The following is a 26,045-nucleotide window of genomic DNA, read 5'->3' as shown; positions in this document are numbered from 1 at the left end:
TAGTCTCAGCACATGACAATTTTTATTTCATTCAAATTACAAGTTTAACCACATTACAATAACAGTTTGAAATTCTAATATGAAAATTGAATTACAACAAATTTCATGGGTCTGGACTCAATGTTTCCACTTAATTTTTTTTCATGCTTTTATATCTGTATGTTTAACAACATAGAAATGTCCAATAGTGGCTTAAAAAAAGACAATATAAATCGACAACAAAAGATGATCAATACTCGGCAAGCAGCCTCTTCATTGATTTTTCTTGAAGTGCACTGGGTTATGAAATGCATGATTTTTGGTGTTTTTTTCTCCAAAACAAATGTATGATCAATATAGCATGGTAATATATAATAGGCTCTGCAGACAACATTGTATTAATCTCTTTGATTGTCAAGCAACTTCTCTGCCATTTTCTCCAATTCCAAGTCCATAGCTGCCAGATTTTCAAGTTCCTTCTCCTTTAGAGACAATGGAAATCATTTCATAATTAGTATAATCACTTCTTCCTGACCATTCTGTAACAAAAAAAAACTTACAAAAACCTTGTGTGCAGTCTGTAAGACTTTACAACTGTATCACTTATGAGACAGGTTCTTCAGCTCATTGTTCAACAGCCCAATGTGCTTTTCAAAGGGCTATCAATGGTAACTACATTTGATAAAGTCATGTCTTGTGTGATTAAAATGAAAACTTGGGGTGGGGGAGGAAATATGTCTTTATGGGTGAACAATTTAAGGTTCTGTTGATGAAAAAGCCATTTTTTGCACATTCATTCAGATACACTCTACTGTGGGTACAGAACTGAGAAATAATATTGTAACTTCAGCCTGCAGTAAATTAGATAAGCTAGAAGGAAAAAATCCTTGCCTACTTCGTCAAATGGTCACTTAATACTAACAGAATAATGGCAGGTGCCAGATACGTAGCAACAATTATTTGTTTGTTGTAAATTTTGTAACAGAAAATTGTATTAACTAATTAATTTGAAAGCATGTATGCATAGATAATTGGGGCCTTTTTTTTTTAAATCAAGAAAAGCAGCACAATATAAAAATCAAAGCCGTAAAAACGAGTTTGGAAGTTTAACAATCCATCATTTTTTTCATTTCTGGGCAGGTTATCTCACACAGTATGTTTGATATGAATAACCACATCATATATCCTTGCACAGAAACATTTAAGACTGATGGAGAGAGAACAGAAACATAAATGTTACTGCATTTTGCTAAGTAAAATGTAGCTGAAAATGAAAAAGCTAATCAATGTTTTTTGTTCCATTCATGTCCAAATTAATTGACTGAATGTTGAAGTGAATTTTCCAAGTTATTGCCAATCAACAACTCATAAGGGGTGTTCATTGTGCTTATTCCAGCTCCCTGAAACAACTACCCAACAAAACCATGGTTCCAGACCAAAATGTTGACAAATCCTTTTCTTCCTTTGATGCTGCTCGACCTAGTTAGTTCCTCCTGCAAGTTGTTTATATCGCTCCAAGTCCCATTCCACCTGCTGTTTCCTAAAGCCATTCCTTTCACTTATTTACTAATATCCCTCCATCCAATCAGACAATAAATTCTAGACCTCCTCCTGTAAAAAAAATACTCTTCATTGCTGCTGGTACATTTGTTCTCCTTTACCAGCTTTCCTGCTACCAAATGTGATTCCATCAAAATTCAGTATGGTTGGTTTTGAATATTTGTATCAAATTGTCTTTCATGCTTTTAAGGAGACCAAATTCAGTTTCCCTGCTCAGGGCACATAATTGAAACTCTTAGTCTCTGACACTTTTCTAAAATTCTCAGTTGAACCTTCACCAAAGCATGACATTCTTCATCAGATGTAATGCCCAGTTCTGGATACAATGGTTCAGGTCGGTCCTAACCATCAACTGTCCTGAACTCTCCTTTTTTCAGTCTCACTTATACCGCAGCAAGTTAAAGCGAATGTGGGATAAGGTGGGGGGGGGGGGGGTTAAAACAGAGAGATCGAACCGAGCATGAGCCAACTCAATATGTAGAAATGGGTCCATTAAATCAACAACAAAATACATCTTCAAAATAAAAATGGCTAAGATGCATTCATTCTTCTTAAGAAAATCTGATTTTTGAATTAGAGGAAAAAAGGACAGATTTACAGTATTTGTTCTGTAGGTAACTCAAAATACAATACTAAGTTCAGTTGAATATAATCCTCACAGCCCTAATAGTTTTTATTTGTAGCAGCATTGTATTTTTTAAATTTATACATACAGCAGGGTGACAGGCCCTTCCAGCCCACAGGTCCGTCCTGCCCAAACACACCAATTAACTTACAAACCCCATACATTTTTGGAGGGTGGGGGAATCCGGAGCACCCAGCAAAACCCACCAGATTCAAAGCCGGGTTGCAGAAATTTTCCTTGTACTTGGTCATTGAAAATTTCCTTGTACTTTTAGTTATTGCTTGAGATCTGGAATATTAGAGAAAAACCTAACCACTGCAACAGCATTCCCTCATCACAAAATTGATAGCTTAAAATGAGTAAAATGAGAATAATTGATACTGGTTAGATTGAATTTTGCTGCCATCTTCCCTTCTGTGTTCTATCACTTCAGAAGTAGATGATTGTTCAAGACAAACTTCAAAATCTTTCTATTTTAAGTTTAGCAAAGTAATAATTAGTGCATTTCTGAATAAACCTGGAAACCCTTGACAAAGGAAGTTACAGGATTAATATTTGTTTGGGAGAAGGGGAGAAGATGAGGAATATCTTTATCAGTATCTGGGGATCCACTCTCAAGTGAATATACTCTCCAGAAAAGAACATAGGTAACTAACCATAGGTTCAGAAAATACCTTTAATCTCCTCCCCCACCCAACTCCCTGGAGAGTGGCAAGCAATCAAAATTGAATGTAGATTTTTTTCTGTTTAAATTATTGCATTAACAAAGATCTAAAATTCTATTTTGAAAAATATTTCTAACAAATATCCTGTAATTCCTGTGCTTTTTTAAAAAAATTTCAGTCAATATTTACTGTTATGAATCGTTACACTAACATAGATTCAAGATTCAAGGTTCACTTTATTTTTTCTTTTTTTTCTTTGGCTTGGCTTCGCCGACAAAGACTTATGGAGGGGGTAAATGTCCACGTCAGCTGCAGGCTCGTTTGTGGCTGACAAGTCCGATGCGGGACAGGCAGACACGGTTGCAGCGGTTGCAGGGGAAAATTGTTTGGTTGGGGTTGGGTGTTGGGTTTTTCCTCCTTTGTGTTTTGTCAGTGAGGTGGGCTCTGTAGTCTTCTTCAAAGGAGGTTGCTGCCCACCGCACTGTGAGGCGCCAAGATGCACGGTTTGAGGCGATATCAGCCCACTGGCGGTGGTCAATGTGGCAGGCACCAAGAGATTTCTTTAGGCAGTCCTTGTACCTCTTCTTTGGTGCACCTCTGTCACGGTGGCCAGTGGAGAGCTCGCCATATAACACGATCTTGGGAAGGCGACGGTCCTCCATTCTGGAGACGTGACCTACCCAGCGCAGTTGGATCTTCAGCAGCGTGGATTCAATGCTGTCGGCCTCTGCCATCTCGAGTACTTCAATGTTAGGGATGAAGTCGCTCCAATGAATGTTGAGGATGGAGCGGAGACAACGCTGGTGGAAGCGTTCTAGGAGCCGTAGGTGATGCCGGTAGAGGACCTATGATTCGGAGCCGAACAGGAGTGTGGGTATGACAACAGCTCTGTATACGCTTATCTTTGTGAGGTTTTTCAGTTGGTTGTTTTTCCAGACTCTTTTGTGTAGTCTTCCAAAGGCGCTATTTCCCTTGGCTAGTCTGTTGTCTATCTCGTTGTCGATCCTTGCATCCGATGAAATGGTGCAGCCGAGATAGGTAAACTGGTTGACCGTTTTGAGATTTGTGTGTCCGATGGAGATGTGGTGGGAGGCTGGTAGTCATGGTGGGGAGCTGGCTGATGGAGGACCTCAGTTTTCTTCAGGCTGACTTCCAGGCCAAACATTTTGGCAGTTTCCGCAAAACAGTACGTCAAGCGCTGAAGAGCTGGCTCTGAATGGGCAACTAAAGCGGCATCGTCTGCAAAGAGTAGTTCACGGACAAGTTGCTCTTGTGCCTTGGTGTGTGCTTGCAGGTGCCTCAGATTGAAGAGACTGCCATCCGTGCGGTACCGGATGTAAACAGCGTCTTCATTGTTGAGGTCTTTCATGGCTTGGTTCAGCATCATGCTGAAGAAGATTGAAAAGAGGGTTGGTGCGAGAACGCAGCCTTGCTTCACACCATTGTTAATGGAGAAGGGTTCAGAGAGCTCATTGCTGTATCTGACCTGACCTTGTTGGTTTTCGTGCAGTTGGATAACCATGTTGAGGAACTTTGGGGGGCATCCAATGCGCTCTAGTATTTGCCAAAGCCCTTTCCTGCTCACGGTGTCGAAGGTGTCACAGTAATAAAACAGTGTCGCATTATATGAAATTCCTTTTGCCTGCTGCCGTCAGTAATTACCTAAGCGCCTCTTACAGACTTACAGTCAGAGAGAGAGAAGCAAAAGAGAGTTCCCCAAGAGTCACCGAGTGTCCAGAGATTCGTCTCCAGCACTTCTGCACCCACACAGAGTCCAGTCCAAATCATTGCCAACCTGAACTCCTGCAATTTTATCTGCAAATGACGCATCTAAAGGTCATAACACCTTTGCAGGTTTTGGTCACAAGATGGCAGCATAGAACAAGTATCTTAATCTCTCAATTCTCACAAATTTACAAAGTTTATAGCAGAGTAGCTATTGGTGTCCCTGCATCATGGGGGTTGAAGTGGTTCAAGAAAGTGAATGACAACCATCACCTGAAGGGGAACTTAGATGTTAATAAATCACCTTTCCGCTGAGGCCCATGTGGAATAAAAAAAAATATTAACTCACCATAGGTGTGTTTATTAGTGCCCAATATCTCACACAATTTTCAGAATCAGAATTTATTGTCAAGAACAAGTCATGAAATTCAGTGTTTTGCAACAGCAATAAATATTTTTTTAAAATAATAGTGCACAAAAAGTAAGGCAGTGCCCTTGGTTCATTGATTATTCAGGAATCTGATAGCAGTGGGGAAGAAACTGTTGCTGTGCCACTGAGTGTTCGTCTTTGGGCTTCCCAATGGTAACAGAGTGAAGAGGCATGACCTAGGTGGTGGGGGTCTTTGAGGATAGAGGCTGCTTTTTAAAGACAACGCTTTATGTAGGTATCCTTGATGGAGTGAAGTCTGGTGCCTATGATGTTGCAGGACGAGTTAACAGCCGTCTGGAGCTTATTCTTGCCCTGAGAGTTGGCACCTCCATATCAGACAGTAATACAACCATGTCTTCGATGATATACACCTCAAAAACCTCACAAAGTATAGCCACTGGCGAACCTTCTTCAAGGTGGCATCAACATTGAGGGTCCAGGACAGATGCTCGGAGATGCTGACACCCAGGAATTTGAAGTTTTTGACCGTCTCCGCTACCGAGCCCTCGATGTGGGACTTGGTCATGTTCCCCTGACTGCCTCCGGAAGTCCACAATCATCCCCTTGGTTTTACTAACGTTGAGCACAAGATTGTAGCTGTGACACCACACAATGAGCTGATCTATCTCCCTCCTGTAAGCTTCCTCATTGCCATTTGTGATTCTGCCGACAACTGTGGTGCCATCAGCAAATTTGTATGATCACATTGGAATTGTGCCTGGCTGCATAATCATGGATGTACAATGAGTAAAGCAGTGGGTTAAGCATGCATCCTTGGGGTGCACCTGTGTTGATAATCAGTGAGGAAGAGATGTTGTTTCCAATTGGTACTGACTGTGGTCTTCCAATGAGAAAATCAAGGATCCAGTTGCAGAGGAGGGTACAGAGGCCTAGAGTTTGTAGCTTCTTGACTAAGAATCAAAGATGGAGCCATAGTCGATGAAGAGCAGCTGTATGTATGAATAACTGTTTTTGATTACAATCTGTTTACGATCACTATGGAATGGAAAAATGAATTTAGTCCATTCTTCAAAGTAAAGATTAATCATACCTGTACACAAAAAAAACAATCATAACTTAATTCAATTAAATATGCATTCTGTATTCTGTCCAGTGTTTATGTAATGGATAGTTTTATGATTACATATCGAATGCTGCCAGCACCATTTGAGTTTAGCTGTCACCTTTGGTTAATTGCTGATTCATAGCCTCAGCTAACTTCCATCTCTCTGAGAGTATGCCAGTCAGTAATCTTCAATATTTTAATTAATACAGTATACAAAGGTGCAGGACAAATCATGGAAATTAAGAAATGGTTGTTGAAGTTGGACCTCCTACAGAAATAGCACAAATGATCCCCATTCAAATATACGGTTGCTACAGAGAAATGGATCAGAGGTCAATCCACAAGTCCATAAGAGTGGCAGGGAGGATCGCCAGAATCTATCTCCCCACATCGATGTGATCTACCAGGATCATTGTCTGAAGAGGATGCCCAAAATCATTGAGGACCCCTTCCACCCTGCATCTTTCAACTGGGAAGAGATATATGAGTATCAGAGCCAACACCATCAATCTGAAGAACAGCTTCTTCCCATGGTCAATGAGAATAAATGATCAAAGGAACTGCTCACACTAACCATCTGAGACACTCATGTACAAAACAATATTTAATTATTTGTTTGTATAGATGAAATACATGTTCTCCTATGTATCTTATGTCTGGTTTTGTGCCTGCAATTTTGCACCAAGGACTCAACCACACTGTTTCTTCTGGTTGTACTTGTACAATCAGATGACAATAAACTTGACGTGATATTCCTGTGTTTGCTCCCATTCTAGTTCTGCAAATTCCATGATGACAAAAGAGGCCTTTGCATTATCGACAAACTCTCTCACAGAGAGAATAGTTTAAGCTAGTTACATGAAATGGGTGTGTTGTCCAGGATGCTGCGTACTCCTTCCACTGTTTCTACTTGGCCTCCATTTACCTCCATCATTGATACATGATGAACTTGGAGATTTCCCATGTATTTATCCCCTGGTACTGGGCCAGGGTTTCTTGTGAATTGGCAAAGATGAAATATTTCACTAAGGAGGCTTTGAGGACATCTTTGACATTCATTCTTTGTGACCCTGGAAAGCAATGGGCAGTGCAGAAAGCCTAGCAGTTAGCACAATGCTATTAGAGCCTGCGGGCCCATGTTCGAATTCGGTGCTGACTGCAGGGAGTTTGTCCATTCTTCCTGTGTATGCATGGTTTTTCCCTTGGTTCCCCGCTTTCCTCCCACCCTCCCAAATATACAGAGCTGTAAGATAATTGGGCAGCACTAGTTTCAATGGCTGCAATTGGTTTCTACTGTGTGGTTTTAATAAAAATGCTGAGATAGAACTCAAAGTTGCGCTCGCTTCAAGACATTAAGGTACAACAGCAGTTGTTGAGTGTGATCCAGACTTGAATCCTCTACATGCTGCCCTGGGAGAGGATACTGTCATTGGTTTGCCTATCCTGCCAATGGATTTTGACAATTTTGTGGACACAACTTTGGTGATTCTTCCACCATGTTTTGAGATACTTCCTGTAGTTTGTCCACATCTCCAATGTATATGGGAGAGTAGGATTACTGCTGCTCATTGGATCAGGAGCTTAGTGTCTGGTTTCAGGTCTTGATTTTCAAATGCCTTTTCTTAGATGAATGTAATGTGCACTGGCGAATTTCAAAGACAAAGGTTACACAGTAGCTTCCAAATATGGGAAATGAGCCATGTTGACTACATTCTCATCTTAGATCTTCTCAGTGACAGTGCAGGAAAGTACAGATCTGAGAAGAAATCAACAGTGATTGGGAGCTCAGCCTCCAAAAGGATACTTTGGCAAGCTTTGTCTGGGTACTGTAACTTATTGATTGAACATGCAATGATTTTGGTTCAGGAAACAATGGGGATGATGAGACTGAGCAGACTGCTACTCATCCTGTAAATTAAGAGAAAGGGTTTATAAGAGATGATGTGAAATACTGCAACATGGAAAGTTGAGAAAGGGATTGGAGAGGAATGTGATAACACATGCTTGATCCCATTCTGCTGTGGTAAATTATCCATGTATTGCATGTAATGGTGGAATTGGTAGAGGACTGCCAAACATAGCAAGGGTCTTCCAATTATGGCCAATTTAATTTCCAGCCTTCCTGAACCCTGATGAAGCTGGACTTGTCTCGTTCTTGCTTTTTGCCAATATCACCATATCAGTAAGAGACTGAGACCACAGAGAATATTAATCCTGTTTCCACACCTCCTCCCTCACCACCATTCAGGGCCCCAAACAGTCATTCCAAGTGAAACAACACTTCTCTTGTGAATCTGCAGGGGTCATTTACTGCATCCGGTCCTCCCCTTGTGGCTTCTTCTGTGTTGAAAAGACTGGATGCAGACTGGGAGATCACTCCATTGAGAACCCCATTCCCATGGAGATAGCGAGAGAGATTATAGTCATGGTTTCAAGCACTACTCAACTGAGACCATCCGCAAACTGGACGAACACTTCATGTTCCATGTGGGCACCCTCTAAACTGACAGCAATAACATTGACCTCCAATTTCTAAGAGGACCCCCCCCCCACCCGTCTCTCTCATTCCCTATCCCCATGTCTCCTTTCAGCTCTCTCCCCCCCCCCTTTCAGCTCTCTCCCCCCCCTTTCAGCTCTCTCCCCCCCCTTTCAGCTCTCTCCCCCCCCTTTCAGCTCTCTCCCCCCTTTCAGCTCTCTCCCCCCCTTTCAGCTCTCTCCCCCCCTTTCAGCTCTCTCCCCCCCTTTCAGCTCTCTCCCCCCCTTTCAGCTCTCTCCCCCCCTTTCAGCTCTCTCCCCCCCTTTCAGCTCTCTCCCCCCCTTTCAGCTCTCTCCCCCCCTTCAGCTCTCTCCCCCCCCTTTCAGCTCTCTCCCCCCCTTTCAGCTCTCTCCCCCCCCCTTTCAGCTCTCTCCCCCCCTTTCAGCTCTCTCCCCCCCTTTCAGCTCTCCCCCCCCCTTTCAGCTCTCTCCCCCCCCTTTCAGCTCTCTCCCCCCCCTTTCAGCTCTCTCCCCCCCCTTTCAGCTCTCTCCCCCCCCTTTCAGCTCTCTCCCCCCCTTTCAGCTCTCTCCCCCCCTTTCAGCTCTCTCCCCCCCCTTTCAGCTCTCTCCCCTGATCAATTCTCAGCTTTTCTCTCATGTCCACCTATCCATGTCCTATTGGCCTGTGTTCCACCCCTTACCTTTTCCTCCTGCCCTTTTATTCATGCACTTGCTCATACCTGGTCATAGGGTTCACATCCGAAGCATTAGTTATATATCTTTACCTCCTATGAACGCTACAGAACTTGCTGAGTTTCTCCAGCACTTTTGTGTTTTTATATCAATGAGAAAAAGGCCCAGCATGAATCCTCTATAGTAGAGGTTCACAATGAGTTCTGGGAAAATGTAGACCACATTGTACTTCATTCCATCCATGAAGCCACCAAGGCAAACATCAATGATAAAATTCAGTGCTACCTTTGGCCATCTGGGGAAACGATCAAGACATCAAATCCCACTCAAGGCTTCTTCTGGGATCACTTGAGGATTCACCACAAATCATCCGAGAAATCCTACCAATATTCTCTCAGCAGATTCTCCCAAAGCCATTTGCAGGATATGAACACCGGCATTCTCTCCCATCTCAATATCTGGAGTATCAAGGCCCCAATCACACTATTGCCCTTTTTCCATTGGTACCTTGTCCCAGGAATAACATCAAATCACATCAGGGATTGACAGCCTCTACTCCTACTCATATCCTGGAGTCAGTTGACGCTGGTGCGCCGATTAAACAAGTGGAAAAAGAACAACTTCCATCCATTCAATTCGAGGGTACTCTCCAATCCCGGAGATCAGTTGCGTTCAGTGGAAAAGCAGTCAGTGTCACGGTTAAAAGTGACCCAGTGGAAACAGCACAAACCACTTCCTATCCCAGGACATTGCACTTCCTGACCAATGGAAAAGAAACTGAGAAGCTTCAGCAGGAGCCACAGGGAAGCCCAAAGAAAATTATGTGAAGAGTGCAAAACCCTCCATGCCTGATCTTTGATGAAGGGCTCAGGCTCAAAACGTTGACAGACAATGGTTTTTCATGGATGCTACCTGACCTACTGAGCTCCTCCAGCACTTTTTTGTCTTGTTCCAGGTCTCCAGCATCTGCGGGTTCCTTATTTACCCATCTAATGACCTATCAAGAATGTCCTGCTCCACTTGTGGCATAGACTTACATTCCCACATTGGCTTCATCAGTCAACTCAGAATAAAATATAAAACTGGAGAAGGATCATATTATGGCTTGACCTTGAGGCCTGCCAAGAAGAAGAAAGATGAGGCGTCCAGGATCCACGGGAGAAAAAAACTGTTAGGCCTTTTACATCAAGTCAATATGTCAATAAGGGACTTGAGGTTTGTTCCAGGATCCCTTCTCAAATCTGAGCTGACACAAGTGCCATTAAGCTGGCTGCATTTGAGATAAACATCCCAGTGGTTTTCAAACTTTTTCCTTTCCACTCGCACACCACCTTACGTAATCCCTGTGCCTCAGATAAAAATCATACCTAATTGACTTGTTATGTGCACAGTGTCTTAACTGCAAAGGAATGGGCCAATGACAATTTTTCTCAATCAAAATATTTTATTAACAATTGGGTCTAGAGCAGTGGTTCTACAGATATGCATGGATAAATGTCCACTGCATGACAATCTAATTTGAAGCCTTAAGCCCAATAGTGAATGGATCTTTATCTTACTGGCATAAGATTAATTCCCTGTGGTTGCTACAGCCTATGCAAGTTGTGCAACTTTAACCCCTCCTCCTTCAACCAAGAGGACTCTGGGAGCTCAAATACTCAACAAGACAGCACAGTAGAGATTTGAATATAAGTGGAATTGAGGAAGAGATTTCATGTTATTATCCAAGATGCATATTTTCTAAGAATAAGTGCTGTAAGCATTGCAAAAGATAAAATATATATTTTTTATTCAGAGAGCAGTGTGTGCCTGAAATGCATTCCCAGGAGTGGTGAAGGCTGATAATAATAGGGGAATTCAAAAGACTATTAGACAGGCACATGGATGGAAGAAAAATAGACAGTTATTGCTATGAGAAAGGGAAAAATTAGATTGGTTTGGAGTAAGTTTACAAAGGTCAGCATGACGTCATGGGCCTGTACTGTGCTATAAACTTTATGTTCTATGTAATAATTTGAAATAATATTTATCAAGAGAATATTTCACATTTCAATTTTTTTTTTACAAAATTAGTTGATCACAACTTTAAATTATGTTTTATAACTAATCATTTTTATTTACGATACAATGTAGCATCATAGGATTCATCAGATTATTTCAGACTATCTGAAAAAAAATCAGTTATATTGCAAATTAAAACATATAATTCCATCAAACATTAAGTATTGACTTAAAACTAAGAAATGCAAGTTAGCAAAGAATGATATTATTGTTCATTAAAAGAAAAATGCTCACCTCCTCTTCAGTTCTGTGTTTCATTTTCTTTTCCTCATAATTCTGTTTTTCCTTCTCTCCCTCAGAATCATAAAATACTGGGATCTCCATGGATGTTTTCTTAGATTTCAAATAGTGTGCCAGCTTGTCCATTCTATCATATAGCCTTTCCACTTGGAAATCATGGTCAAAGTTATGCCTTACGGGATGTTCTTCACGAGTTCCCTCATTCTGGCCTTGCTCTTCCTCCTGGCTCTTGTCACCATGTTCCTCATATTCTCGAGAGAAATGTGCATGTTCACTGTGCTTTCCTTCAATTACAGGATTTCTATTGTCCAAACTCTTCCATTTCTTCCACAAAAACATTTGGACTTTTGGAAAAGGTTCTGTATTTCTCTCTTCCTCTTCATCTTTTCCATTACTGGTATATTTCACTTCTGTGCTTTCTTCCCTTTGGTGCTCATGTTCACTGGAAGTAATCATATTTTCTTTACTATTGTGTCGCTTTTCCTTACTGTAGTACTTTATTTCATCCTCACCTTTCTCTTCTTCCTCCTCACTGTTGGGCCTCTTGTAATCCTGTTTACTATTGGTCCTTTGGTCGAGATTTTCTTTTTCCTCCTTTGATTTGTCTGAGCTATTTCTAGGATGTAGGGTTGTTTTCTCCTCATACTCCATCTGTTTATTACTTTTCTTAAGGTTTTGGTGAATGTTTTTGATGTGTTCTGGATCTTTAATGGATTCCTCGGTAATATCGGAGTCCCTCTGATCTTGATGTATAGTCCTATCTTCATCTGAATGGCCATAGCTGTGTCTTTTCTGGTAGTGTAGGGTATCATTTTGTAATTTGTCTCCTTTTTCACCATCTTTCTCTTCCAGCTCTTCAGAGCCAGATATCTTCTGCTCATAATGCCTTTTGTCTTGATCATTAGATCGCTCTCCCCCTGTGCCAATGTATCTATTTCTTCTTTCTTTTGAATGTCCATGAATACCAAATTGTTTATCCTCCTCAGAAGACTCTTCATCGCTTCTAATTTCCTGTCGCTTTTCATCAGATGCATAGATTGTACTCTCAGTGCTGTCTGCTACTTGTGAACGTTTCTGCTCATGAGTAAGATCTTCACTGTATTTCCTGTATCTTCCTTTTTCATATTCTTGATACGAACGATTATCTTGAGAGCTACTGTCATGATGAATGTTTCTTACAGGATAGAAATCTTCTAAATGTCTACCATCTTCATCACTGCTGTTCACCTCTCTTCTTTCTTCTTCATGGCTTTGTCTGTCATGCTGTTTTTTCTCACTTTCATCTTCACTTTGTTTATCCTCTTCATGATGCATCCTACTGTACTCCTCTTTATTTTCATACTCCTCATGGTACCTTTCCTTTTCATAATAATTATTCCCTCCCTCCAATTTATTTTCCACTATTTCATGTTTTCCACCTGGAACAGGATGCAATAATGAAGTGTTAGACATATTTCATGAAGAGAAAGCTGCCCAAAATAGTTAATTACTTGGGACATGTTTTGAAAGTTCTGTGGAGATGAACTGTGATACTGTAAATACAAATAGAGCCTCACAGCATGCATGTTGTATCATAGATCTTGAGACCATGCATGTGAAGTTAGCTATGTAGCCATGACACAAATAATCATGCAATACAAGTTTGATGCCTTTTGCCACATTGGCTCACATGTAAGCAAATGTTTAACAAGCTTCAATACATGCATAGCATGCAGAAATCTAAATGCCTACAAAAGGACGCAGCATTGCTGATGCATTACTTATTGTGATATACCACAACTAACATCTTTATGGGTGAGAAGCTGGGGGAGGTGCCTGTTGATACAAATATCAAAGCCAAGTCGCAATGATGGAACAGATTATTCAGCAAAATATTACAATGAAGACAGTACAGGATGTGGCCCATCTTGTCTGCACTAGATCTTTGCAAGGCTAGGAGTAAATCACAAAATTCGGTAGACACGTTGATTGAAGTAAAACCACAAAATGCTGGAGAAATTCAGCAGGTCACACAGTCTCCTTTATGTAGCAAAGGCAAAGATACAAAACTGATGCTCAAGTCCAAAACATCCCTTATGTATCTTTGCCTTTGCTACATAAAAGACACTGTTCGACCTGATGAACTTCTCCAGCATTTTGTGATTTTACTCTATGCAAGGGCAAATTTCCAGTTCCATCCAATGGCCCCCTCACCAGAGCCTTGTCAAATTTTCTCTGCTCAGTTCCATCTTGAAAGGCCACAATGGAACTTTTCTCTGACAGTGTGATCCAGATTCTAACCACACAACATGAAAAATGTTTTTCCTCACATTACTCTTAGATCAATGTATTTATTCCTGTGACCTTCAGTCTTCCATCTCCACACTTTAATGCAGAAGAGGGATGTTGTCAGTTATATTTTCACTGTGGTAAATTTGAAGTCAGTCAAAGTTACTTTATCCCTCAACTAACATCATATATTCATTATTGCAATGATGTCATGACTTGAACACTGCATCTTCCACATTGAAACAGTGACTTCACTTCAATGTGTTCTGGTAGCTTTGGAATGACAAGATTGACAAATGAATATCAAACTTTATTTTATCTGGTCAAATGGTGTCATAGATGTATACAACACAGACAGGTCTGACCAAGTTGGCTTTCTGGGCCACCCCCATTTGATCTATATCCTTCTAAACCCTTCCTATCCATACATCTGTCCAAATCCCATTTGAATATTGAAGTTGTACCCACTACTATAATTTCCTCTAGCAGCTCAATCCAGATATGGAACACCCACTGAGTGAAAAGTTACCTTTCAGGTCCTTCTTAAATCTCTACCCTCTCACCTTAAATCTATGATCTAGTATTACCCAATAGGTTCTTGGGAGTCACTATCTTGGAAGATCTTTCCTGGAACCAACACACCAATGGCATCGTGAAGAAAGCCTCTACTTCCTCAGGAGTTTGCGGAGGAGCTAGTGGTGTTGTTCAAGTGAACCGGCACGGACTTGAAGGGCCAACATGGCCTGTTTCCGTGCTGTAAACGGTTATATGGTTAAGGGACTGAGAGCATTCATTTTGTCCTTGCCCTTCACGATTTTATAAACCTCCTTAAGGTCATCCTCATCATTCTATTTTCTAGGGAATAAAGACCCATCTTATCTAATCTCTCCCTATAACTTCTAGTCTAAGCATTATCTAGGTCAGGGGTGGGCAAACTTTTTTTTAAACTTAGTATTCCCAATGCCATAAGCGCCCTGTGATTAGTAGGGGGTTGCTGAAGGTGGTATGTGAATGGAAAGAAAAAGTTTGAAAACCACTTATTTAATCATTTAAATGGTTTCATAACTCCAAAGGAAATGGGCCAATGACAATTTTTCTCAAGCAATATTTCAGTAACAATTGGGTCCAGAGCAGTGGTTCTCAACCTTCCCTTCCCACTCACATACCTCCTTAAGCAATCCCTTACTAATCACAGAGCACTTAGGGTATAGGGATGACTTAAGGTGGAATTTGAGTTTTTCTTTTAAAAAGTTGCCCACTCCTGATCTAGGCGAATTGCCTCTGCACCCATTCTGCTTATTAATGTCCTTCCTATAACTGCGTGATCAGAACTGTACAGGTGTCTCACCAACACCTTGTGCAGTTGAATCATGAGGTCTTTAGCACTTGGTACCATGCCCAGGGAAGGCAAACATGTCAAATGTACAACCATGTTCGTCTAGGATGCTATTTTCAGGGTACTATGCACATGTACCCCAAGGTGTCAGATCTACAACACTCTCCAGGGCCCTATTCACATGCAACTCCTACGCAACACCTCAAACATGTCAGAATTAAATTTCATTCACTTCTTAGTCAAACATCCGTTCAATAAACCCTTTCACATTAAAGGGCGAAGGTGGGCAGAGGAAAAATCCGAAGTCCGCTCCTTTTTCGTTACTCCTATATTTGAAATTCTGGAATTTGGGGCAAATTCGACGGAACACAGGGAAATGCCATGGCTTTAATCGACCCCGCCCCATTGCAAAGACGGCTTACACGTGGATTTTCCTTGGTTTCATGTGGGGATGACAGATAATTCTAGAATAAATGTCCAAAAACTGCTGCAAATGATTGCGATCTCTCTCAACACCAGTTCGCGGGCGTTGGATCCAAAGAACAGCTCGGAAAGTAACTGCAGACCTCCCAAGCCCAACACTTAACAAATCGGAATTATAGCCTTCAAAAAATACATTTAAAACTTTGAAGCAATAAAAGGCAGGAAGATTGTTTTCTTTAATGCCTCTTCATTGGAAATCCATCTTATTTTAAATCAGTAAGGTTCTTTGAGTTCGTAAACAAATTTCTTTTCGCTGCCAGAAGTTATGGGTCCTAATTTAAATATGTATTTAATTGCCCCTCCACGTACAGCCCCACACACACACACACACACGTACAGCCACACACACACACGTACAGCCACACACACACACGCGCGTACAGCCACACACACACACACACACGCGTACAGCCACACACACACACACACACACACACACACACACGTACAGCCACACACACCCACGTACAGCCACACACACACACACACACACACGTACAGCCACACACACACACACACACACGTACAGCCACACACACACACGTACAGCCACACACACACACGTACAGCCACACACACACACGTACAGCCACACACACACACACACACACGCGCGCGTACAGCCACACACACACACACACACACACACGTACAGCCACACACACACACACACACACACACACACACACACACACACACGTACAGCCACACACACACACACGTACAGCCACACACACACACGTACAGCCACACACACACACGTACAGCCACACACACACGTACAGCCACACACACACACGCGTACAGCCACACACACACACGTACAGCCACACACACACACACACACACACACACGTACAGCCACACACACACACACGTACAGCCACACACACACACGTACAGCCACACACACACACACACACGTACAGCCACACACACACACACACACACACGTACAGCCACACACACACACACGTACAGCCATACACACACAGCCACACACACACGTACAGCCACACACACACACACACGTACAGCCACACACACACACACACACACACACGTACAGCCACACACACACGTACAGCCACACACAGTTTCTGTTCAAGGGTTTCAACGTCGATTGTCGACTACATGGAAGACAATCGCTTGTATTACATTTTTCAATCTCCTCGCTTTAATGATTAGTGCGATAGTTAGACTCCGGAGGGGTTAGTGACCAGCGAAAGAAACACACTTACTCTTCAGAATTTGCCTGCATTCCGAGGTCAGTGGGGGAGCATTGGGCTTCGCAAGAGCTTTGGAAAGTGCTTCGATAATACACCTTGTCACCTAAACCAATAAATGTCAGACATGATCAGTTCCCTTCGTTTATGTCTCAGCAAAGAGAGAACTGAGATTCTGTTTTGGAGACAACATACCATTTCATCCTTCTGCGCATACTTCTCCACCGTCAACGCTCTGACCACTGCCAAGAACGAAAAATAAACACAATGACTGATCCCCGAACAAAAGAAAAACAAGTGCCTCACAGGATTTTGTTTTCCTGGAATGTTCTTCGGGCAAAGGAACGAGACCCAGAAACACCCGAACTGCCGGGTTAGTCTCAACCTATTTTAAATACGGAAGACTATAGATGAGAAAAAGACGTTCCTAGATGGATCCTGCAGGTTTGAGGGGCACGGGCTGCTTTCTCCGAGAAGGCTGAGGCACATATAATTTTTTTTTAAATTTGACATTCAGCTCGGTAACAGGCCATTTCGATCCACGAATCCGTGCCGCCCGATTACATCCGATTGACTAACACCCCCGGTACGATTCGAACAGGGGAAACCTTTGCAGACATGGAGAGAACGTACAAACTCCTTCCAGACAGTGCGGGATTCGAACCCAAGCCCGTTCGCTGGCGCTGTAAAGGTGTTGCGCGAATCGCTACGTCAACCGTGCCGGCTGTTTTGACAGGACTATATAAAATTCTAAGGGTCTGACCAGAATACAAACAACACCACACACATTAAAAAAAAAGCCACTCGGTCCCTCCAACCTGCCCCAGCATTCAGGCTGATCATGGTTGATCTACGTTGGCCTCTTTTGTGGCAGTTTCCCCGTGTCCTTCACTTACAACTCAAATGCTAGAAGCAGTCTGGGACAGTGAAAGTTTCCATTTTAATATGAGTAGGGCTTATGGTTTTGTCTTGCATTAGCTACGTTTCAATGTATTAATGAACTAACCGGAGGAAATTCAAGGAATCTGTGCAAAACGTTGACAACCAATAGGCCCAGTGCTAACACCAAGATTTTACAGGATCTAAAAGGCTTGAGGGAGAGGTGGACGAGGCTGAATCTTTATTTCTTAGAGTTCAGGAGATGTGAGACTGAGACATGACCTTGTGGAGGGCCGAGGATGAAGTGAATGTTCGCTTTATATGTATATTTTTATATATAAATCAGGGTAGAAGGTGAGGCGCGAGAGCTTGCAGAGGGACCTCAAGGGCATCTTTTCTCACTCAGAGGATGGCGATTATCTGGACCGAGATCCCAGAGGAAGCTTTAGAAGCGGATACAATTCCAACTTTCAATAGACTTTTAAACAGATTAGTGGATAGGTCGAGCTTGGAAGAATATGAACCAAAATGATGCAAATGGAACCAGCCTGGAATGCCATCTGTGTGGGCTTCGATGAGTTGGACCTGTTCAAGGGCCTGTTCCCGCTGCATGACTCTATGACCGATAATGGGTATTTTGTGTAACCTCCCAACTGAACTGATAACATCCCGCCTTTCACGCTCCAGGCCGCTGATCGGGATAATAACAGGTTGGGTACGCTGAAACGTGGTTGTCAACATGTGCTTTTAAATTAACTAAGCATGAAAAAAATGGAAATGAAAACAACAATATCGGAAATGTCTAGCGGATACAGTTCCAACTTTCAAGAGTCTGTGGAACAAGAAACATGGTTAAAATTTCGTGTCGGGGGCCCTTCATCAAAACTGCTTGAATACCAATGAGGGAAGGGGTTGGTGGATCTGGCCGCTCCTGCGGAGAGTAAACAGTGTGCTAACGCTCCCCCATGACCAGAATTAGAACCTGTCTTCCGAGTACTTGCAACATTTTGCTTCCATTTTCACTCCCAAGTCTCTGCACTATTTTGCTTTTGTACTCGTCTTTTTACACGAACTAAGAATTACAGTGATATCGTAACTCCGATTGCTTCTTGTGATCAACAAAATTTGGGGATGGGGGTGGGGGGGGGGAAGGAGGAAAAGGGTGTGGTGCCATGCAAGTACCTGCCCAAACATTCCAAACGTTCTGGATCAGCAACCAAGACCCAGTTGCTATCCAAGGTGCTGAAACCGAGAACTATTGATTTAAGAATAGGGATTGAAATAAATAGGTGAAGGCAAAAAATTACCTGCTAACGCGGACAGAAAAGCCAAGGTTAGGAGAAACAAACGATGCGGAGTCTTGCTCGAAGCCATGAGCATGGGACGAGGGTGCTTTTCGCCTGCACGCTGCAGTTTCTGGATGAGCGAAGCAGCAGAAATCCCAATTTAAAGCAATGACACGGCGCATGCTACGCGCTGCCAGTGTCGGAGGCGGAGGCAGCTGAGAATAATCGTCATCAAAGCTCCACAAATGCTTCGACGGAAACGTTTCAGCGCAAATCAGCATCCCTCACGTCCTTTAATTGTCTAACTTTCATCATACCAAGGCGTTCTCAAGTTAATTTTGTTGCAGCCCTATGAAGAAACGACATCGGTCTCTGCAAAAATAAAGAACATTCTAATCCGTTTTCAGTTTCAATTCTTGTCCAACATTTTCTCATTCATTTTCCTCCTGGGATATAATTCTAGGGATGTTCAAATCTGTTCAGCAAAGGAAAATATCGAGAGGAGAAAACAAACTTGACTGGAAAGCTTCAACTTTTCAAATGAACTGCCCCCAAACTGTTCTAGATTTACAAAATGAGTTTCCCATACACCAAATATTTTAAATTATACAATCAAAATATTTATACAGTAAGATCTTTGATATGTCTTGCTGACATTGATCAAGTTTCAAGGAGAGGCGTACATGTTCAACAATATATTGCATTGGATTTATGTATTCAGATGTCCATTCGTTGAAGATGAAAGAGAAGTTAATCAACCAATCTACTTTAATCAGAATAGCTTGAAGCCCTCTTTATTTAAGGTCACGTTTTTCATTTCACGCATGTAATTGATGTTATATAATATTAAAACGGAATCTAATTTGTGACAGATTGTTATATTTTAATGCATAGATATTTTTTGTAATGGAGATAGTGGCAGGTATTTTTAGTGTAGATCACTTCTGAACACTTCAAAACCGATCTCATTTAAAATACCAAAGCTCTGCTCAAGCCAGATGCCTATAAGGACTTCACAAGTAGGAGTTAATTGGACATGTTGTGGAATAATAGATTATTGTTTAGCTGGGACTGGAACATGACAAGTTGGCAAGCTTGTGGAAAAAACCCATTCTGAGTTCTTAGTTCAGCCTGGTCAAAACCCATGTGGTATATACAAGAGGAGATGGCTGGCTGTATAATGTTTCACTTGAAATTAGGGAAACAGAAAAGGACCTGAAAGAAAGAGGTTATCATCTGGAAAACCCCGATGGGGCAAGTTTCTTTGGCATGACACTAAAATAGCTGATTGGAAGGGATCAGTTGTGGGTGTCCAACAATCAACAAATCTCTCTCTGAAAACTGACAAGAACCTTCCTGAGTGGTAACCATTTACCTTTCAAGGACCAAAGCCTGGTGAAATTCATAAATGTTAAATTCTGTGCACAGTATAAGAATTACCTGATACCGGTGAACTTGGAGGAGTGATTAGTGAGATTGGACTGTGAATCAAAGAACTTTTCTGAACTTACACACAAGTGTGCTTAGAATTAGAAGGGGGTTAAGTTAATAGTAATAAGTTAAAGTTTGATCTTGTTTTCATGGTTAAATAAAATTAAAAGCAACTTTTGTTTAGGTAACCATTTGTCTTCAAGAATTTCTATTGCTGCTGGGTTTTTGGGTCCACTGGGGTCATAATGAACTCCAGAATAAACATTGATGGTGACTTATGTAAAACATAAATATGAAGGAAATACACGACGATTGGTCCAATCCAATAAATCTGAATTTGGAGAGGATGAGAATGGTTACTGGATAGAACCAACAGTGATTCTCAACCAGTGAGCCATGTTTCTATGTGGGTCTTTAAAAATGTTAAATAAGATACTTTAAATTAGATAAAGATGTGTTTCTTACAGAGCTGCCTTTGACTTGAAAATATTGCTCAATCATTGTATTAGTGGGCCTTGGCATATTATGCTGGAGTCAGGTGGGCCTTGGATCAAAAAAAGGTTGAAAACCACTAGCCAGTCCCCTCTTGGTTGGTTCCTCAATTGTCATCAAAATCGCTTTCATCTGTCACAAAAATATGTCCCAATACTGTTGTTTATTTCAATTGCACTTTATTTACTACCATTAGAATCAATGGCGGACCAGAACTTAAGTTAATTTTGATCTTGCATTTAAAATATGACTAAAGTGACCACCAGATTAATGAATGCATGAAGAAAGTGGTATATTTCAGAAGGAAGAATCTTTATTTAATTTTAATAGATACATAAATTATATTTTGAGGTTTAATATGGAAAGTTTGTTATTCTTGCCCTGAATAATGTGCAGAACCTTGAAATGGGTCATAGAGAAAAAAAAAATCATTCTGTTCACTGAATTTGTGCTGTCCATCAAGCACACATTTTTTACACAAATCAGATCCTAACCAATTTTATTCTCCTCACTTTTTCAACAATCTCCTTTTAGATGTTATCACTCATCAGCTTAGAATTGCTCAGTCCATTAAATCGGGAAGTTAAAGATGAGAATTAGAAAATACATGGAAGAGCAAAAGTTAACCTTAAGTGATATGACATGGAGCCTGTTACAATGACATACTGAACTGTCCAATGAATTTAAGTCATGCCTGGCACAAGTTCCTTTCTGGTCAAGGATAATTACAACATCTGACTGCAAGGATGCCTTAAACAGAGCAACCCCACAGGAGTGGGTGTTAACGGTTCTCGGGACTTGACCCATCAATCAACTAATCCAGTCACATGTGTGTGAGAGTTCCCTCAGGACCAAAGGCATTGTAAATACTGTAAATAAAAGGGTTTGCTCTTTGGATTTGGGAAAACGCTGGTTTCTCATTCGTTCACAACGTACGCACAGCACAAACATCAGCACATTTACAACATTTTGGCGACAAGGTGACAATGCCAGTCACAATGGAGCAGCTGGAGGCTGTCCTCAAGCAGCAGCAGAAAAACATTGAAGAAATGCAAGTGAGACTAATTGACCAACTGGCAGAGAAAATGTCTGTTGGGGCTCCAGCCACTGTAGAGCCTGAAGTTCATTCAAATTTGGAAGATGCTTTAATGAGCTCTATCACTGAGTTCTCAATCGATCCAGAGTCAAGGACATTTGAAACTTGGTTCAAAAAGTATGAAGACTTATTTGCAGTTGACTTTGTCAAGTTCAGTAATGCATGGGAAATTAAGCTGCTGTGTAGAAACTAGGCCCTCGAGAATACGAGCACTACACAAACTTCATTCTGCAAAAACTTCCCCATGAGCTCAGCTTCAGGGAGACACTTAACATGTTGGCAGAGATATTCAGTGAGCAAACATCGCTGTTCAGCGTTCGGTATCAGTGCCTTAAAATGACTAAGAAAGATACCAAAGGTTTTGTGACATGCGCGTGTATGGTGAATCGACAGTGCAAGCGTTTTAAACTCCCTACGCTGACTGAAGACCAGTTTAAGTGTCTAGTCTTTGAAGCAGGAATGCAGTCGCACCAAGATGCCAACCTCGAATGCTTATTGCTAGCAAAGACTGAGCAGGAGTTAGATATGACTCTTCAAAGATTAACAGCCAAATGCCAACGCTTAATTAATCTGAAACATAACAGCAAAGTGGTGGAAGCGGCACCCCCATCTTCAAGTAGTTGTGTCCAAACAGTCAATCAGCAGACCCCGCTTGACAAAACAAAAGTGTGACTTTCCCAGCCAAATCACCCAGCACCTGTTTGAACTTCAATGAGTGGCTCATGACTGCCCGTACAGACCTCAACGTTGCAGTAAATGCAAGTGCCTGCAGCCTAAAGATAAATGCTGCAGTGCTGGAAGATGGAAGGCACCTGATAAGTTTGTTATCACCTTCAAAAGTGAAACTTATCACAGTACCTTTCAAAGTGGCTAATGGCAAAGCAGGAAATAATGAAATGGCACATTAATGGCATCCCAGTGAGGCTTCAAATTGATAGAGGGTAATTGACATTATGCTAATATCAAACAACTCGTGGAAAGTAATTGGGCAGCCAGAGGTGACTCCAACTGAAAACAAGACATGGAATGCTTCTGGGGGGGATCCTGGAGTTGTTAGATTCAGTTGACTATTTTATCAGCTTAAACGGCGCAGAAGAAAATGGAACACGTTATCTGGTAAAATGTCCTAACCTCGATCTCATGGTTCTCGACTGGATCTAAACGTTGAACCTTCTGGACCGGCCATTCAACAATATTTGCCACAAGTTAAAAGCAGCTCATACCCCACAAGCGACAAATACCCCACAAAAGTTGCTGGTATAGCTAAAGCAACACTATGTAACAGTATTTTCTAAAGGCTTCAGACGGTGGAATAAAAACGAAGGCAAAACTCTTTCTTCTACCAAATGTGAAACCGAAATCAAACCAAAGCAACCTGTTCCATACGCAGCACCGCAAGAAGTGGAGTGAGAATTGGAATGGCTGCAACATAAAGGATTAAATGAACAGGTCAACTACTGATCATGGGCTGCACCTATCGTGGAGGTGAAGAAATTGAATGAATCCATACGTCTGTGTGCTGATTTTTCAACTGCTCTGAATGCAGCATTGGTCACCCATCAATACCCACTGCCATTGCCTGATGACCTCATCATTATGCTGAATGGTGGCAAATGCTTTGCGAAGATCGACAGCAGAGGCTTATCTACAGGTGGAGGTTGATGATGATCCGAGGAATTGCTGACCATCAACATGCACCATGGACTGTTCAGATACACACGTCTACCATGCAGAGTGAGGATTGCTCCAGCTACAAAATCAGCATCTAAAACAAAGCAGTCAGCTAACGAATGTTCTCCAAGGAATCAACTTTACTCTTTTACTGTTCTGCTTTAAATCTCAACCCCTCCAGCGAGCTTCTCCACTGTAAGTAGCATCTTTCAGTAGTTGATAACAAAAGCACACTGCTTCCTTTTTATGGCCACTTGGGATGGATAATAAATGCTTACATCTCAAAAGTGAATTTGAATAAAACCTAATTGAACTAATTGCTGGTTATGATGGTGTTTTGCATAGCACCAGAGGGAGAAAAGAATTGCTGTAATTGGACATTTTATAAGAGTGTGTATTCTAATTCCATCCTTTAACCACTTGGGCTGTTCCAATTTGCTACACTTATTGTCCGTGAGATTAAATTAGGACCAAATGCTTGCAGCATTTTGATATCTAGCAGGAGTACAGATATAATCACATTACAGATTTAATATTATATACCTTTCTGGCCCTTAAATTCCATCTATTTGCAGTCAACATTTTTGCCCACACAATGGTCCTGAAGGGTAACTTGTCTTTATTAATTTGAATACAATGAATAGTGAAGGAAACCATTGATGTCTGGAAATGCAGCCAACAGCTGCACACTCTGCAGTTAAAGCAATCAAGTGCTGTGCTCTGATGGGAATCTATTGGGGCATCAGTTAATCTCAATGACACTTTCTGTTTTGTTTCAGTGGAGACAACTAAATATATAATTTGATTTGCTGTCATGTAAGGCTGAACTTTAATTTTTTAATAATATAAATTTAGGAAAATTTGACTTTAATTTAATTACTTGGTACCCTGATAATAAGATGACTTTACGAGAACAGATTAATCTGACATTGAGAAACCAATTTTGCAATTTCAGGGAATATATATTAAATTCACTAATCTAGTCAAGATTCACTGAAGCCAATTAATAAAATCTCTCTTCACAGATTGCTTGAAACCTTTTTATTTACTTCATGTGTTGCTCAGCATGCACACTGGGTTAAATCAATGTGCTAAAAGGGCAAAACCAGTGGGTGAACCACAGGGTGGGGAAAAAAAAACTGGTCCAGAGATACCTGAGGAGGTTGGTCAGCATCTGGGAAAAGATGGTTACTATTTTACCTGGGACCCTTGCTTGAACTTTACTAACTCTGATCTCTCATTTCTGAACTATTATTTTTTTCTCTTTCAACTTTGAATCTTCCATTCAGTTTTTTCTATGGTTGACAGAGGCTAGAGATTTTTTTAAACTATGGAAGCACATCATTACTGATCTCCATTCTGATATGACAGAATAAACAAGGTTATAACCAACTTGTATGGATGACATATGTCCTGGCTAGTATTTAACTCTCATTCATTCTTACAAAAACAGGTTCACTGACTGTTACTCTTGGCTGTTTGGGGGAGCTTGTGTGCAAACTAGCTGTTGTGTTTCCCAGATTCCATGATGAGCTCCTCGAAGGACATCCTCATCCTTCCTACCCACATCATTAGTCCTTAAGCAGTCCTCAACATCTGGCTACACACCCTCCCGCATGAGAACTCGGTCTATCTTGGACCCTGACACCAGGGAGACAGAATACCATTCAGGATTCTCAATCCCTTTCACAGAACCTCTTATCTATCTCCTTAACTATGGAATCCCCTAACATTACAGCTATCCTCTTGTGCTCCTTTTCCTTTTTAGCAACAGGGCCAGTCTCCATGCCAGAGACTTGATCTCTGTGGCTTGATTCAGCAGGTAGCCCCCCCCCCCACTCAGCACCCCCCCAACAGTATCCAAAATGGTATATTTGTAATTGAGAAGGATGACCACAGGGGTGCTCTGCACTGCCTGCATGTTCCCTTTCCCTCTCCTGACTGTCACCCATCTACCCTCCTCCTGTCTCCTAGGTGTGACAGTAACTCCCATCCATCATCCCTTCCGCCTCATGAATGAACTGGAGTTCATCCAACTCCAGTTCAAATTTCTTAACTCAGCTTGTCAGGATCTGCAGCTGGATGCTCCTCACGAGCGACCCACATTTTGCAAGCGGAGCATCCCTCTGCCTTGGTTGCCATTCCCACTGTCTATGACTAGATGAACAAAGTATATATCTAAACAACCGGCCCTTACATGTGCCTACCTGCTGAATCCTTTTTGTTCCTTGAATAGGGTGGCCCTTTCTGAATTCAACTCCTACTACTCCTTGCTTCTTACCTGTTCTCACCAAAGCCTGATGAGCCAAAGCCTTACCACTCTGACTCAGTCCGCTCTGACAAAGACCGCTCCCTCAC

The 26,045-nt window shown here is 41.7% G+C and overlaps 1 protein-coding gene across 2 annotated transcripts; it reads right to left on the bottom strand.

The window, feature by feature from the left end:
• Positions 1-26,045, bottom strand: LOC138760990 (secretogranin-1-like). Of its 2 annotated transcripts, none has more exons than XM_069932418.1 (6): positions 25,969-26,045; positions 19,019-19,369; positions 17,028-17,074; positions 16,848-16,938; positions 11,514-12,937; positions 1-461 (listed from the first exon to the last, which is right to left on the bottom strand). In XM_069932418.1, exons 2-6 carry the CDS (start codon positions 19,089-19,091, stop codon positions 378-380), a joined length of 1,719 nt encoding a protein of 572 aa, XP_069788519.1. In that variant the 5' UTR covers positions 19,092-19,369; positions 25,969-26,045; the 3' UTR covers positions 1-377. The 2 variants fall into 2 exon arrangements, with proteins under 2 accessions (XP_069788519.1, XP_069788520.1); XM_069932419.1 differs by lacking the exon at positions 25,969-26,045 and adding an exon at positions 25,895-25,916.

This window comes from Narcine bancroftii, chromosome 4, assembly GCF_036971445.1.
Source record: "Narcine bancroftii isolate sNarBan1 chromosome 4, sNarBan1.hap1, whole genome shotgun sequence".
NCBI classification, from domain to species: domain Eukaryota; kingdom Metazoa; phylum Chordata; class Chondrichthyes; order Torpediniformes; family Narcinidae; genus Narcine; species Narcine bancroftii.
Note: the sequence above shows the minus strand (reverse complement) of the source record. Positions and strands in the feature narration are given on the sequence as shown.